Source organism: Thermobia domestica, chromosome 4, assembly GCF_964235325.1.
Source record: "Thermobia domestica chromosome 4, izTheDome1.hap1.1, whole genome shotgun sequence".
Taxonomy (NCBI): Eukaryota; Metazoa; Arthropoda; class Insecta; order Zygentoma; family Lepismatidae; genus Thermobia; species Thermobia domestica.
The window spans coordinates 10,525,866-10,541,964 of NC_137457.1; the positions used below are offsets into that span (position 1 = coordinate 10,525,866).

Here is a 16,099-nt window from a genome sequence, read left to right on the forward strand (position 1 = left end):
TTAAGACAACTGTCCTGCTGTCATGACATCTTTAGTTCTTTTCATCTTATGTTTGATTTGTTTTTATCATCTTCATTATGTTGCGCTGTGTACAGAAAATTTCAGATCAAAGTATATCCATGTACAAATTGTAGACCATCTAAGGTAACTTACAATAAAATAAATGGTTAACTAGTATCTGATGAGTTATATATATATGAGCGTTATATATATCAGCGTTTTATTTAAGTGGCATTGCATCGCAGTTTGCTACACAAAATCCTAGATACGCAATGCACAGTAAAAATCGTATCGCAAAATGCAATGCACGCATGATCATAATTTATTACTGAAGTGGGCTATTTTTGTAACAAAAGTAGTATATTTGGGGGCGCAGTGGCTAAGTGGTAGAGCCTTCATCTCCGGTGATTAGGGTCCCTGGTTCGATCCCACCTCGCGCCGTGTGGACTTTGGGGTGAACAAACATCGTGCTCATGGGTTTTCTCGGGGTTCTCCCGTTTCCTCCCACTCTCTTCATTCCACCATTTCACTCATTTCTCATTATCGTCTCCTTTAGCCTAACCGGCATAACCGTGGGACGTTGATTTCATTTTCAAAAAGTAGTTTTTTTTTTTTTTTTTTTTTTAAGCTTCAGAATGATTTTCTCTCGATCTTATGTGCAGTTAAAGCTCATTGATTAATCCCCTCGGAAACCCGACGTTTCCATTCAAGTGTGTGTTAGGTTGTCACGAACACAATCTACTACGGACTAGAATCCAAATTGATGGACACTGGCCACAGAATTGAACTCTCTTCCACGCTTTTTTCTATGTATAAAGAAAGTGGCTAAATTAACTCGCAAAATACAAGACTCGAGCTTTCTTTTCGCAAAGTAGATTACTAGCTAAACCACGAATTAACAGTATTTTCGTCGTCCTATTTTTGGGTCAAAAGATCCAACATATTTCAGGCAAAAATGTTCATGTAAGCCTGATAGCTGGAGAACTACACATAGTGTAGCCAAACCCAAACTATCACTTAACTCAGTATGATGTTCTTATTCCGTAAAAAGATACAAAAACTCGATTTAGAGACCGTTCAAAAATTTTGTGGTCTCTGATCCCAAAACTAATTATTGGCCAAGATTGCAATCTTTTGATATATATATATATATATATATATATATATATATATGGATCATTCCTAAAGTTCTTGGCTAAGATCGCAATCTTTTGACCCATCTTCTGGATCATTCCTAAAATTCTTGTTTCATATTTATTTCATAGCATTGGACTAGAAATATATATTTGTTTCACTATGCTTTCCTACTTTACATTAAAATTACGAACGAAAATTAGTATTTAGTTTGAAACATCTAAAAAAAATGGAAGAATTATTTTGACCTGAGTAGTAGTTAGCCACAATTAGAAAATGAACATCTGTGTAAAACTAAGCTATTTCGTTTTCATATCGTAAAAATGAAGGTTCACTTCCTGGATTGCATAATTCTAATTCTTACTTCCATACACCTTGTCTTTCCATTAAAATTTATATTTGAAATTTCTTCGTCGTCTTTGTACCGTTGTACGGCAAAACTTTTACGTTAAGATACGTTTATCTAAGACCAGTAATAATATATATAAAGTATTAGGTAGTCTGTTTAGAACTTGTACGATGAATAACTAATATTTTAACATTGCAGTTTATTTTCAAGAAGCTGTTGTTATGAACGACGCACCGAGTGAAAGTGAAATGCAATCAGGTAATTTTTAACAAAATCATTTGCAGAAAGTTTCCAGTTCGTATGCGTCAATATGAGAAATAATGAGTTAATGCAACTTGACAGGATTTCTACAAACAATCAACATTTTTTAAGGTTACCTTTTTCGTATGTGAGGTCGAAATTAGAATACTGTTAAGCTGTTTGGACACTAAATGTCACTAAATACTCTGACGCAATAGAAAATATTCAGTTTAAATTTTTAAAAATGTTTGCATACAAGAAAACCGGTTTCTACCCACAGTATATTCCCTATGAATACTTAGTACCGTAACGGATTTTAGTTTTCAAACATTAGAAAAAAGGAGATGGATATTTGATTTGTTGTTCTTACATAAATTATTAAACGGTAAAATTGATTGTCCAGAATTAGTTATTACATGTCCCAACAGGTAAAACTAGATCAGTAAACACTGGGACATTCTATTGTAGAAAAGCAGGAACTAACATATTACATAAGTCTCCTCTGTGGAGAATGAGTGCCTCACAATAATTAAACTTCGTGTAATAGATGTATTTAGTATGTCCGAAAACATGTTAAAAATAATTGTCAGGCAATAACTTCTGGAAAATTAAACGACGTATACTTGTGTATGTATAATAATACATGTATAATAGTGTATATTAGATAATTATGTACACGATACTGTCGTGTCCTTATGAAATAAAGAAAGAAAAATAGACATATAAACGATAGCAATCTTTCTTTAGTAACGAGAGCTACCTCGTGCTATGTGGATAGTATACATGCCTTTGGCATGAGGGACCAGGATTCAATTCCCGGTGAGCTCATGTGATTTTGGATCGCACGTTAAGTTATAGGTCTACGTCTCATATAGCATCGCTGCTAAACGAGACGCCACACTCAAATCTAACTATCTAATAATCTTCACTCTACTAACTAATCTAACTTCTGTTACTGTATGGGAACTTAAAAAAAATCCTACGTCAAAACCACGAGCCGAATGCTCACGCTCTTTACAATCTACCTTATAGGATCATCTATCTTCATGGTATTAGTAAAGTTGAGGAACCCAAAAGTTTATCTCTGCAGATTTATCTTGTAACTAGATAAATTCTTTTCCAGATCAGGGCACAGTGACTCAGTGTTGGAGCGCTTACTTCTTATTCGATTCTCGGCTAAGTAAGTTGTGGTGGAGAACATCGTGTTCATGTTTTTCTCGGGATACTCCTGTTTCCAGCCCCATTCTCATTCCACCAAGTCTTTCATCATCATTCACTTGCCTAAATCACCCGTCTCCCTTAGCCTAATTCTTCCATCATCATTCACTTGCCTAAATCACCCGTCTCCTTAGCCAAATTCTTCCATCATCATTCACTTCCCTAAATCACCCGTCTCCTTAGTCTAATTCTTCCATCATCATTCACTTGCCTAAGTCACCCGCCTCCCTTATCCTAATTCTTCCATCATCATTCACTTCCCTAAATCACCCGTCTCCCTTAGCCTAATTCTTCCATCATCATTCACTTCCCTAAATTACCCGTCTCCTTAGTCTAATTCTTCCATCATCATTCACTTGCTTAAGTCACCCGTCTCCTTAGTCTAATTCTTCCATCATCATTCACTTGCTTAAGTCACCCGTCTCCTTAGTCTAATTCTTCCATCATCATTCACTTCCCTAAATCACCCGTCTCCCTTAGCCTAATTCTTCCATCATCATTCACTTGCCTAAATCACCCGTCTCCTTAGCCAAATTCTTCCATCATCATTCACTTCCCTAAATCACCCGTCTCCTTAGTCTAATTCTTCCATCATCATTCACTTGCCTAAGTCACCCGCCTCCCTTATCCTAATTCTTCCATCATCATTCACTTGCCTAAATCACCCGTCTCCTTAGCCAAATTCTTCCATCATCATTCACTTCCCTAAATCACCCGTCTCCTTAGTCTAATTCTTCCATCATCATTCACTTGCCTAAGTCACCCGCCTCCCTTATCCTAATTCTTCCATCATCATTCACTTCCCTAAATCACCCGTCTCCCTTAGCCTAATTCTTCCATCATCATTCACTTCCCTAAATTACCCGTCTCCTTAGTCTAATTCTTCCATCATCATTCACTTGCTTAAGTCACCCGTCTCCTTAGTCTAATTCTTCCATCATCATTCACTTCCCTAAATCACCCGTCTCCCTTAGCCTAATTCTTCCATCATCATTTACTTGCTTAAGTCACCCGTCTCCTTAGTCTAATTCTTCCATCATCATTCACTTCCCTAAATCACCCGTCTCCCTTAGCCTAATTCTTCCATCATCATTCACTTCCCTAAATTACCCGTCTCCTTAGTCTAATTCTTCCATCATCATTCACTTCCCTAAATCACCCGTCTCCTTAGTCTAATTCTTCCATCATCATTCACTTGCTTAAGTCACCCGTCTCCTTAGTCTAATTCTTCCATCACCATTCACTTGCCTAAATCATCCGTCTCCCTTAGCCTGATTCTTCCATCATCATTTACTTGCCTAAGTCACTCGTCTCCTTTATCCTAATTATTCCATCATCATTCACTTGCCTAAATCACCCGTCTCCGTTAACCTAATTCTTCCATCATCATTCATTTGCATAAATTAACTCGTCTGCCATAGGCTAACTGGCGTATTCGTGGGACGTTATACTCAAAGATTTCATTTCATTTTCCAAGATCAAGCCAACTAAAATCATCAATATTCATTTTTCTAAGTGCTTACACCTTTACCTTGCCCTACTCAGAGATGTTTGTGTCAGTGAATTTCCAACCTACTGTCTACGCATCTCAGAGTGTTTTCTAATCTAGTAACAAATTTGGTTTATCTTCAACATTGTTATTCTCATTAAAGTCGCTTACTTTTGATTCATATGTTCTGTAAGATATTATCACGTGTTTATTATATTGCAAACTCCCTTATTCTGTGCCAGTTGTCCTTATTTTACTTACTCCACTGTATTCTTATTTCAACTTACATTCATTGTTTTTCTATTTATTCTTTCTTAAAAGTCTTGGGATTTATTTTACTTTCAATTGATCTGTTCTGTTCAATTATGTTGTATGGCGGGATGATTTTTCTTTCTTTTTTTCTTTTTTTTAAAGATTAGTTAATTCAATCACCTCTTTAAATTCTAGCTCCTGAATAATCCTTCCACTTCCAAGTTTCCGGCTTACCCCTGCAGTATTGTTCACAGACGATAAAATTATGAAGGAAATATTTAGGAATGAATTCACCAGGAAAGAGCAGTATATATATATATATATATATATATATATATATATATATATATATATATACAGGGTGTTAATGAACTTCACCGACAAACTGTAAGAGGTGATTCCGCACATCAAAATAAAAAAAAAAAAGTTCAAATGGACCTAAGGCGAAAAGTGCATAGTTTCAGAGCTAGGGTGTCCAAAATCGCGAAAAAGTCAAATTTCAACAGGCCCTATTTAGGATTCCAGACACTGTGGATAATGGTCCTTACCAGCCTAAAGGAAGCCACGCATACACAATAACAAAAGTGCGTATTTCGTTAATTTTCAATGGGTGTACAGGGTATTCCCTACAGGGTGTAATTCTTATATATACTGTCAACAGAGTTGTCAGATATACCCTGATTTCAAGGAGAGTCCAAAGTAGATAGGAGGAAAGCCTTGATAACAATGGACATCCAACGCTTCAGAGGGAAGTCGGGAGTGTTAGGAACCGGCAGCTCCATGTCTTTTTGTGTTCGGAGTAACGTGTGATGTGATGTATTTCGTCACGGTATATTTCACGTTTTCTTCATTTATAAGCCTGAAAGAAAACATTGCAGCATGCGTTCTCCCGAGTACGAGAGACCATGCTGCTGACGATCCTTAACACTTTCGACATCGCGCCAAATGATTCCGTGTTTACTGCTAACAAGACTTATCGTTTACCTACTTTGGACCAATCATAAAGTAAAAGTATATCTCAAAATTCGGCTGATGGCATGTTTGGGAATTTCACCCTGCATGGAATACTCTGTACACCCATTAAACATTAATGAAATATGCATTTTTGGATTGCGTATGCATGACTTGCTTTATAAGTCACGGACCACCATCCACAGTTTCTCGAATTCGAAATAGTGCCTCTTGAAATTTTTTTTTTTTTTCTCAATTTTGAACAGCCCTAGCTCTGAAACTGCATTTTACTCCACAGGTCCATATGAACTTTTTCTCTTATTTTGATGTAAGGAATCACCTCTTACAATTTATCGGTTTAGTTCATTAACACCTATATTAACTATAACGTAATGAGCTATAACTTTTCTTACATTTCTTTCATACTGACCTCTGTCCTCGTTTATTATATTGTTATGCTGTTGTGGTCATGCTATGAAAGTTTGATCCTAATTCCTCCATTTGTCTTCCTTTTATTGTTATGCTGTTGTGGTCATGCTATGAAAGTTTGATCCTAATTCCTCCATTTGTCTTCCTTTTATTGTTATGCTGTTGTGGTCATGCTATGAAAGTTTGATCCTAATTCCTCCATTTGTCTTCCTTTTATTGTTATGCTGTTGTGGTCATGCTATGAAAGTTTGATCCTAATTCCTCCATTTGTCTTCCTTTTATTGTTATGCTGTTGTGGTCATGCTATGAAAGTTTGATCCTAATTCCTCCATTTGTCTTCCTTTTATTGTTATGCTGTTGTGGTCATGCTATGAAAGTTTGATCCTAATTCCTCCATTTGTCTTCCTTTTATTGTTATGCTGTTGTGGTCATGCTATGAAAGTTTGATCCTAATTCCTCCATTTGTCTTCCTTTTATTGTTATGCTGTTGTGGTCATGCTATGGAAGTTTGATCCTAATTCCTCCATTTGTCTTCCTTTTATTGTTATGCTGTTGTGGTCATGCTATGAAAGTTTGATCCTAATTCCTCCATTTGTCTTCCTTTTATTGTTATGCTGTTGTGGTCATGCTATGAAAGTTTGATCCTAATTCCCCCATTTGTCTTCCTTTTATTGTTATGCTGTTGTGGTCATGCTATGAAAGTTTGATCCTAATTCCTCCATTTGTCTTCCTTTTATTGTTATGCTGTTGTGGTCATGCTATGAAAGTTTGATACTAATTTCTTCATTTGTCTTCCTTTTGTGGTAGATAGATCATGGCCGCTCCATTGGAAGTTTGTACCAAAGACGGACAACAAGTAATGATCTCGTTTTTGTGGTCGGAAGGTGTACCAAGGTCCGCAATCCATCAAAGACTTTCGGCACAATACGGAAACAGTGTCTTGCCGCAACGGAATGTCTACGAATGGATTGAAAAATTCAAAAATTGTCTCATGTTGACTCACCTCGTCATTTGTAGCCGTAGATGGTCGTCTGGTTCCTTCCTCGTTCGTAACACCTGTGCGACTATTTTTGAATTTTGGAATCTATTCGTAGACACTCCGCTGCGGCAAGACACTGTTTCCGTATTGTGCCGAAAGTCTTTGATCGATTGCGGCCCCTGATAGATCTTTCGACCGCAAAAACCGAATCACTGCTCGTTGTTCCTCCTTGGTGCAAACTTCTAATAGAGCGGTCATGATCTATCTGCAACAAAAGAAGACAAATGAAGGAATTACGATCAAACTTTCGTAGCATGATTACAACAGCATAACAATAAAATAAACGAGGACAGAGGTCAATATGAATCATGTAAGAAAAGATATAGCTACATTGCGGATAAGTTATAGCTACATTGCAGATAAGTTATAGCTACATTGCGGATAAGTTATAGCTACATTGCAGATAAGTTATAGCTACATTGCGGATAAGTTATAGCTACATTGCAGATAAGTTATAGCTACATTGCGGATAAGTTATAGCTACATTGCGGATAAGTTATAGCTACATTGCGGATAAGTTATAGCTACATTGCGGATAAGTTATAGCTACATTGCGGATAAGTTATAGCTACATTGCAGATAAGTTATAGCTACATTGCAGATAATTTTTGACTTACGCTCACACTTTGTCAAATCTTTACAGGGTGTCTACTAAAATTCCAAAATGAAATTTCCTGAATTTCTCGTGACCTTTTCTTTCCCAAACCATAAAATTTAGTAACATTTTCAAGAGCAAATTTAGGTACGAATTGAGTCGAATTTTCACGCATGCGATAGAAGCATGCTTTGCTTGCGATTTGGTGACGTGTAAAGCCGACCATAGACATTTTTGGTGGTGAATTTTGACGTTTTATAAAACAAAATTTTCCAGTCTATACTTATATTTGTACAAATGAAAAATAATAATAATAATAAAAAAGATCGTGACCTAAAAGCTAAATTTCGTGACTTTTACTTTCATGACTTTTTCATGACTTTTGTGACCGATAGACGTCCTGCTTTAGCCGTAATACCTTGTCAAAGTAGTCCTGCGGCTCGCTGTGACATAATATACTTAAGTTGTGTTTTCCTTTGTTTGGAAAGAGAAGGTTACCAATTCATGTTGGTGCTTTTGTTTTGTCACCACGTAATGCATTTTCTTTAAATCAGTCTCCCACTCATTGCTTAACTAAGCCTTATTAATAAATGTTAGAAAGACAAAAGGCCATGGTAATTGGAAAGAAGGGGTCGGTGTCAATATAGAAGTAAGAGGGGGCGGGGGAGAAAATAATAGGTGACTAATTTTCGATACCTGACTAGTAGTATTAGTAATGATATGAAGTGTGAACGTGAAATAAAAACCACGATAGAAATGGCGAAAGACGCTTTTAGGAGGAAAAAGACTCATAAAATCCTTCGTGTGGAGCATTGTATTATATGGGTCAGAAACATGGACATTACGAAAAAATGATGGATAACAAATGGAAGCTTTCAAAATGTGGGTGTGGAAAAGAACGAAGAGAATTAGCTTGGTCGAGCAAAAAACGAATGAGAGGGTGTTAGAAATGGTGGGAGAGAAAAGAACAATTTTTGACTTTATCAAGAAGAGGAAGAGAGACTGGTTGAGACATTGGCTAAGAAGGAACCGTACCATGAGGGACGTGCTAAAGGATATGGTGTCAGGAAAGCGAGGGAAGGATGAAGGAGACTACACTTAATGGACGATATAAAAACAGAAAGATCATACGTGAAGACGAAGAGGTTAGTGGAAGACCGTGGAGCTGGAAGCTTGTCACTTGCAGCAAGTGACCTGCCAATAATCGCAGAATGCTTATGAAGATATTTATGTTAAATTTAAGTTGTTTGTAAAAATATTAGCGTTTTATTTCTGGCTCCAACCTCTAAAACCAAAGTTATTTTCTTATTTGTGAAACTAATAATAATAATAATAATAATAATAATAATAATAATAATAATAATAATAATAATAATAATAATAATAATAATAATAATAATAATAATAATAATACATATTTTTACTAGTAGAGCTCATAACAAAACTGATGGTATGGTTTCAATAAAAAAAAGAGTAGAAAATGCAATGTAATTACTTAAATAACACTTGGCGCATAGCCTGTTATGGAGTCATATAATCACTCACATTTGAACGTATTTTTATATGTTCAAATATACACTCCCTTCGATTGCAGGCCAGTTGACTCTGTATCTCGGGGTGGTAGAAGAAATAATATGTAAGTGTTGTGTTCTATGAATGAAAAGACAAACAAAAATCTGAAACAACATTAAGTATTTGCCAGTTTCTGACTATTCGGAACCACCTTCTTCCTCTGACTTACTTTCGTGCGACTGTTAGCGGCTTCCAAAATTAAATCTACCTCAAAAGGATTTAATGACATTCAAAATACCCAGCAGGCCACTCGCTGTAGAGCGTTTTGGGGAAAAGTGACTCCAGAAATGTTTCCAGCAGTCACAAAGTCGCCAAAGTGCATCATTTCACAAGGGCTCCAATTCGAAAATGATAGGAGATTGTAGTGTATAGGAAAAAGGAAATATTTTTATAGTCTATTTCAAGAGTTAAAATGTCACATTTTGTACTTAGGATAAACTTTAAGATCACATTTTCCTCGCCATCTTGTAAATCTATAGGACTTAATATTTATATGTAGATGAAAACCTATTTATAATGGCATTAAAGTCCATTTGCTTGTTTTGTGCTTTTGCATTTAAGGAAGCAAATCAATTTTTAAAAAGCTTGTAGACTCTTACACGTGTTGAAAGGGTTACTGGCACTTCTTAGAAAAAAAAAAGAAAAAAGAAAAGAAAACCGGAATTCTCGAATGCAAAATCAGAAGTTCAACCAATGTGTAAATAAGTAATATTTTACAAATTTTACGTTTCCAGATTTGCAAGAAGATCCTACAGTTTGGGCAGACACATCAGGATCGGCATCAGCATCAGCAGCAGGTAAAAACCATAACTCAATTCAATACTCTATAGAAACCTTGTTTGGAAGTGCTAGGACATGGCATTACTAGGGTTAGTTCGTAAGCAACAAATAATTCTCAAAAGTGAACATGAGACAAAGTATGTATTTCAATTTACATGTGTTAGGTAAAAATTCAGTATACCCTCCCAAATTAAGTAGTTTATACTTAAGTTGAGTTCGAGTTAACCCCTACTGACCAGGAATGATCCCAAACTTGAGCTTTGAATCTGGGGATAATCTATATATTTCCTAAAAAAGGTTTATCGAGCAAGTTCCAAAACAAGTTTCAATTTCTTGGCGAAAGTGACCCCACCCCTTCAGAGTTGGAAATATATATAGAATAACTTGACCTATACTGTATATCCTATATATCAAAATGCTCTACATGACTACTAGGTTAAGAATATAATATGCACTACTCAATTATATCCTATATTAAGGAATAAAACCAAAAGCCATGATTATTTCACTATAAACATCAATATTAGTGGATCTATAAAGTTGAGAAAAGCATATCCATATTATACAGTCCACAGTAAGTCATTTGAACACATTCAGTGTATAAATGTAACACATTCAGTGTATACACTAGATGTAACACATTCAGTGTATTTCAATTCCTGTATTTTCCTTGATTTCACCTATATACGTTGTCAGATCAGTACCTTCATTATATATTCAGCAACTGCTCATCTAGACAAGTTGTTTGATAGGTCACACGGTACAAAAACGTTCAATAGGGAAAACTAGTTGTGGTGGTGAGTTGAGCTCATTTACTCGATCCGAACAGCTCTTTGTCTGTAGCTATATAAACTTGATTGGTCACCCTTCAGGGTTTAAACCTTCTAGCCACGATAAGGACTGGGCAATGAGAGGGAAGAATTCTCCGGCTGGATATTGTTTGCCGGAGCTTGGCTCTAGTTTTTGGATATGTGTGAGAGTCATGTAACTCACACGTCACGGTCCTGTCAAGATGGCCCTCAAGGTGTGAGGGCCACGTAAATCACACTGTCTCACGATCACTCCTACGGCGTGATAGTAAGGTTCACTAATATAGGATATTTATAGTGAATGAATCATATTTTGGTTTATTGTTTTGATATAGGATATAATTGGGCATATTATATTCTTAATCTACTAGTTATGTAGAGCATTTTGATATATAGGATATACAGTATAGGTCAAGTTGTTCTATATATTTCCAACTCTGAAGGGGTAGGGTCACTTTTGGGCAAGTAACTGAAACCTATTTTGGAATTTGCTCGATAAACCCTTTCAGGAAATATATAGGTTATCCCGAGATTCAAGATTCAACTCTGGAGTCATTCTTAGTGGAAAAAAAAAAAAAAAAAAACTGATAGACCTATTAAAACAATCGAAAGAAAGGTGAATGCTGAATCATATACTAGATAAGGAATATTAAGACTCAAGATTAAGTAGGCGTAACCCTTTTGATTCTTCATTGAATATTTATGTATCTAACCTTAAGAGATTCCGAGATATGGATATTTTATTATAATGATTGAAATTCCCACCCCTTTTTTTTCTCATATTCTTTCTTCACTTCTAGGTCTATTAAAAATAATAATAATAATAATAAAATCAGAAAGACGTGTCTAACTATTTAAAATGAGAAGTCCATACACCAAATTTCATGTCTCAAACCTTCAGAGATTCCGAGATAAGGAGATTTTAAGAAAATAATTGCCACCCCTCTTTCTCCTCCTTCTTCATTGATTTTTTTTTTAAATCCTTGCTTAGAGGGATTTTGCATCACAAATCCTCTGCCCTGTCCAAATTTCAAGTTTCTAGCTTAAGTGGTTTGGTTTGGGCGTTGATCAGTCACTCAGGACTTCTTTTTTATATTGAGAGAGATCAAACATGTAAAAAAATAAATAATAAATAAAAAATAAAATAAAATAAAACTGATATGTCATAGAAATCAGAAAATTTGTTAATACCATTTTCAATTACGACAAAGAAAATAACGTTTCAAAATGCTTTCACAGGTGGCCCTGGTACGTATCATGATAGTACAATAGTTTAAATTATCCGCATACAAATCAATGGTCATAGGAAATTTTAATAAATATAACTTTATATATACTAACATTCGCTTAAATGTACAATAGGTATACATTAAAGCGCACTGAGGATCAAATATATTACTAAATCAATCAATCAACCAATCTATCTATCTATCTATCTATCTATCTATCTATATATATATATATATATATATATATATATATATATATATATATATATATATATATATATATATATATATATATACAGGGTGAATCTCAAAAATGTGCACAAACTCCAGAAGGTAATTCGTAACATCAAAAGAAGACAAAAAGTCCTCTTGCATGTTGTCGAGCTCCATGTCGTGTACGAGTAACAGGGGTGCCAACTTGGAATCAAAACTCCAATCATGACAATTGGAACGGAACAGAAAGATGTGCACAGGAAATTCAACAATATAGAAGAGAACTTTTAGTCTTCTTTGATGTCAAGAATCATCTCCCGAAGTATGTGCACATCTTTCTGTTCCGTTCTAATTGTCACAATTCGATTTTCGATTCCAAGTTGGCACCCCTGTCATTCTACACGACGCGGAATTCAACAATATGCAAGAGAAATTTGTGTCTTCTTTTGACGTCACGAAATCATTTCATGGAGTCTGTGCACATCTTTCAGGTTTACCCTGTATATAGATGTGTGAATATATGTATTATTCGAGAAGTAATTAATTTTCAAATAAGTTATTTACTTTGTCTCCTGTAACGTTTTGATGAAATAAGGAATAAGAATAAAATGTATTAATAGATGCAAGTGAAAAAGATATATGGAATTGAGTTGTTAGTTTCAAACAAACCATGCAATAAGACATTTAATGTTGATTCCTCATTGTTAATAAAACTTTAATTTTTTTGTTCCCTCCGAGAATGTCAAAGAAAGTACATGAAATGTTATATCTATATAATTAATTTGTTCCTCGGAAGGTTTTCTTGTAAAACTTTTTCCAAGTTAATGGGTCGACTTTATGGATTGGTGTCGTCCTTCATCGTTCTCTATCTTGTGTCATGTCCACTGAGAAACCACACTGTGCCATATCTTCCAATATACAATCAATCCACTTCTTCTTTGGTTGAGCTCGCGCTCATTTTCCGTTCAGTTCTACTGTATATCATCCATTGGACGAGTTTCATATTCCAAAGGTCTTCTTCTTGCATGGTCAAAACACCGAAGTCTACTTTCTTACAGTTTTTATACTATTGGCTTCAGTTTTACTGTTTCTCGGATCACTTCGTTCCTAATTTGGTCCTTCCACGTAATCTACACATCCACCACAACATCTTCATCTCAACAACATGCAACTTCTGTTGATCTCTGTTTTTCGTTGTTCAAGATTCCGCTCCTTATCCATGTCGGTCCCGGCGTCCCCCACAGGGGACATAAAATATGATGGAATTATTATTTCTTTACACCTTTAAAAATCAGACTGGCAACATTGAAAACTGTTTACAAGGGATGATCCATCTCTGATCACCCCCTGTGAACAGTTTTCAATGCTGCCAGTCTGATTTTAAAGGTGTAAAGAGATAATAATTTCGTCATATTTTATATCCCCTCATAATAATTTCGTCATATTTTATGGGGGACGCCGGGACCGACATGGCTATAATGTCGGAGGTATTCTCGAAACAGCAGTTCAGATTATTTATTAATCATCTCATTGCATTTCTTACGACTTAATTCGAACAACAGTAATAATGATAAGAAAATGAAATCAAGAAATAAGCTATGAATAAAAAATTCAACTATTATCTACAGAAAATGTGATAAAAATAAACTTGAAAAGAGAAAATAAAATCAGAAGTGCACTAAAGTATGGCCAATATTTTGCACTCAAATATTAAATAAACTTAAAATGAGTGATTCGAACTGGTAAATTTTGAAGCAGACACAGAACTCGGTTACTCACAAAGACTTAAAGAACAACATTTTCGATTTTGATTCCTTAGACAAGGAGAGAAAAAGAAAGAAATGTTTTTAAAAAAATCTGAAATAAATAACAGTAACTGAAGAACATTGGTGAAGCAAGTGTTTCTCAGTTACTAATCTGATATTTAATATTTCGTTCACTTCCTGCCTGAGTTGCGTGAAAGAGCTTAGCGTGTGTCCTGTGATAATATTTTTTTTTTACTATTTCCAGTAATTTAACTTTAATTTGATGCTTGAAATACGTGAAGCTGAATTTTATAACTATACAGTATTACAAAAATGTGTCGCAATATTTTGGGAACAGACTTCTCATATCAAAATAACAAAAATAGTTCAGATGGTCCTGTACTCAGAAGTGGATAGTTTCGGATCTATAGGATGCCGAAAACGTGAAATAAGTTAACTTTACAAGCTCATAGCTCCACTACTATGGGACCTATCGTAGTCCGGTAAAAATATCACTGAGGTACTGGTATGTGAACTATCCAAATGTTCATGTTTAAGAATGCTCCAGTACTTGCACACCAATTTTTACAGAGGTAGGTGGAGAGTGATCAAGTACTACCAGACAGCCTCTCTAAAAATGATTGTGCAAGTACCGGAGGTTCTGAAAGATGGATATGTAGATAGTTCACATACTAGTTCTTCAGTGATGTCTTGATCCGACTACGATCGGTCCTATAGTAGTGGAACTATGGACCTTTAAAGTTCATTTTCGCACGTTTTCGGCACCCTAGAACTAGGAAACTATACACTTTCGACTTCAGGTCCATATTAACTTTTTTCTTATTTTCATGTGAGGATTCTATTCCAAAATATTGAGATAATTTTTGTAACACCCTGTATATATCACGAATTACAAAATATAACTTCAAAGCGAACATTTTTATAGGATAACTACTATTCACAAATTCTCATATTGAACTAACACAGAGATGGTTAAACCTTCTATCTTGTTGTCTTCCATAATATTTACTGCACTCATTTGCACACTTTTTTACATTTCAACTACTGTCTGTGGTCTTACTCAGGAAACTGTAGATAATATTAAAAAAGGAAGAAAAGTGTGGGATAAAACAACATATCGGAGATCTTTATCACGCTATACAGTGTGTCGACAGTGGGTATTAGTAGCAACAAATTAGAATGATAACAAACTATATGCCTTTTTACTTTTCTCTTTTCATTTCTTCTCGGATCTTTTCTATTTATTCATATATTTTTTTATTTTCTTAAACCTACATATTCTAAAATTACTTCACGAAATAAAATGAAATCTTTTAGTTTTACATCCCACCATTATGCTGGCTAGGATAAAGGAGACGGCGATGATAAGAAATGAATGAAATGGTGGGAAGAATAAAGTGGGAGGAAACGGGAGAACCCAGAGGAAACCTACGCACACGGTATTTGTTTACCACAAAGTTAACTTGGCGCAACCTAGTATCGAACCAGGGACCACAAGCACCAGAAGTGAACGCTCTACCACTGAGCCACCGCTGCCCAATAAAAACACTTCGGTGGAGGGTAGAAATGTCGAACATATGGAAGAAATACAGTGGGAACAAAATTTAGAATTTCACCTGGGGAACTACTATTTGTGTGTGTGTGTGTGCTTATTATTCTAATTCCTGGGGGCACGGTGGCTCAGTAATACAGCGCTTAGCTCTGGTGCGTTGGGTCCCTGGTTCGATCCCAGCTTGTCAAGTGGACTCTGTAGCGGACAAACACCGCGTTCGGGGGTTTTCTCAAGGTTCTCTCATTTCCTCCCACTTTATTCATTCCTTTATTTCATTTATTTCTCATCATCACCGTTCTCTTTAGCCTACCCAGAATATCCTTGGGACGTAAAACTTAAACATTTTATTTCATTTCAATTTATGCTAATTCCTACGTATTTTCTGTAATTAATAATACAATTATTTTTATGCATAACCAATTTAGTTTTACTTATGCTCCCTCAACTTAATTACCCATGGTTTCTACTTTCTTTTTATCCCT

General features: G+C 35.4%; 1 protein-coding gene across 6 annotated transcripts in view; it reads left to right on the top strand.

Annotated features, from left to right (window-relative positions):
- LOC145683709 (uncharacterized) overlaps positions 1-16,099 on the top strand; it is a 142,876-nt gene that overhangs the window by 110,704 nt on the left and 16,073 nt on the right. For all 6 annotated transcript variants that reach the window (XM_081755156.1, XM_081755158.1, XM_081755159.1 and 3 more), the window contains 2 exons: positions 1,682-1,741; positions 10,003-10,065. In XM_081755156.1, coding sequence (XP_081611282.1) covers positions 1,682-1,741; positions 10,003-10,065 — 123 coding nt within the window. The remainder of the gene's footprint in view (positions 1-1,681; positions 1,742-10,002; positions 10,066-16,099) is intronic.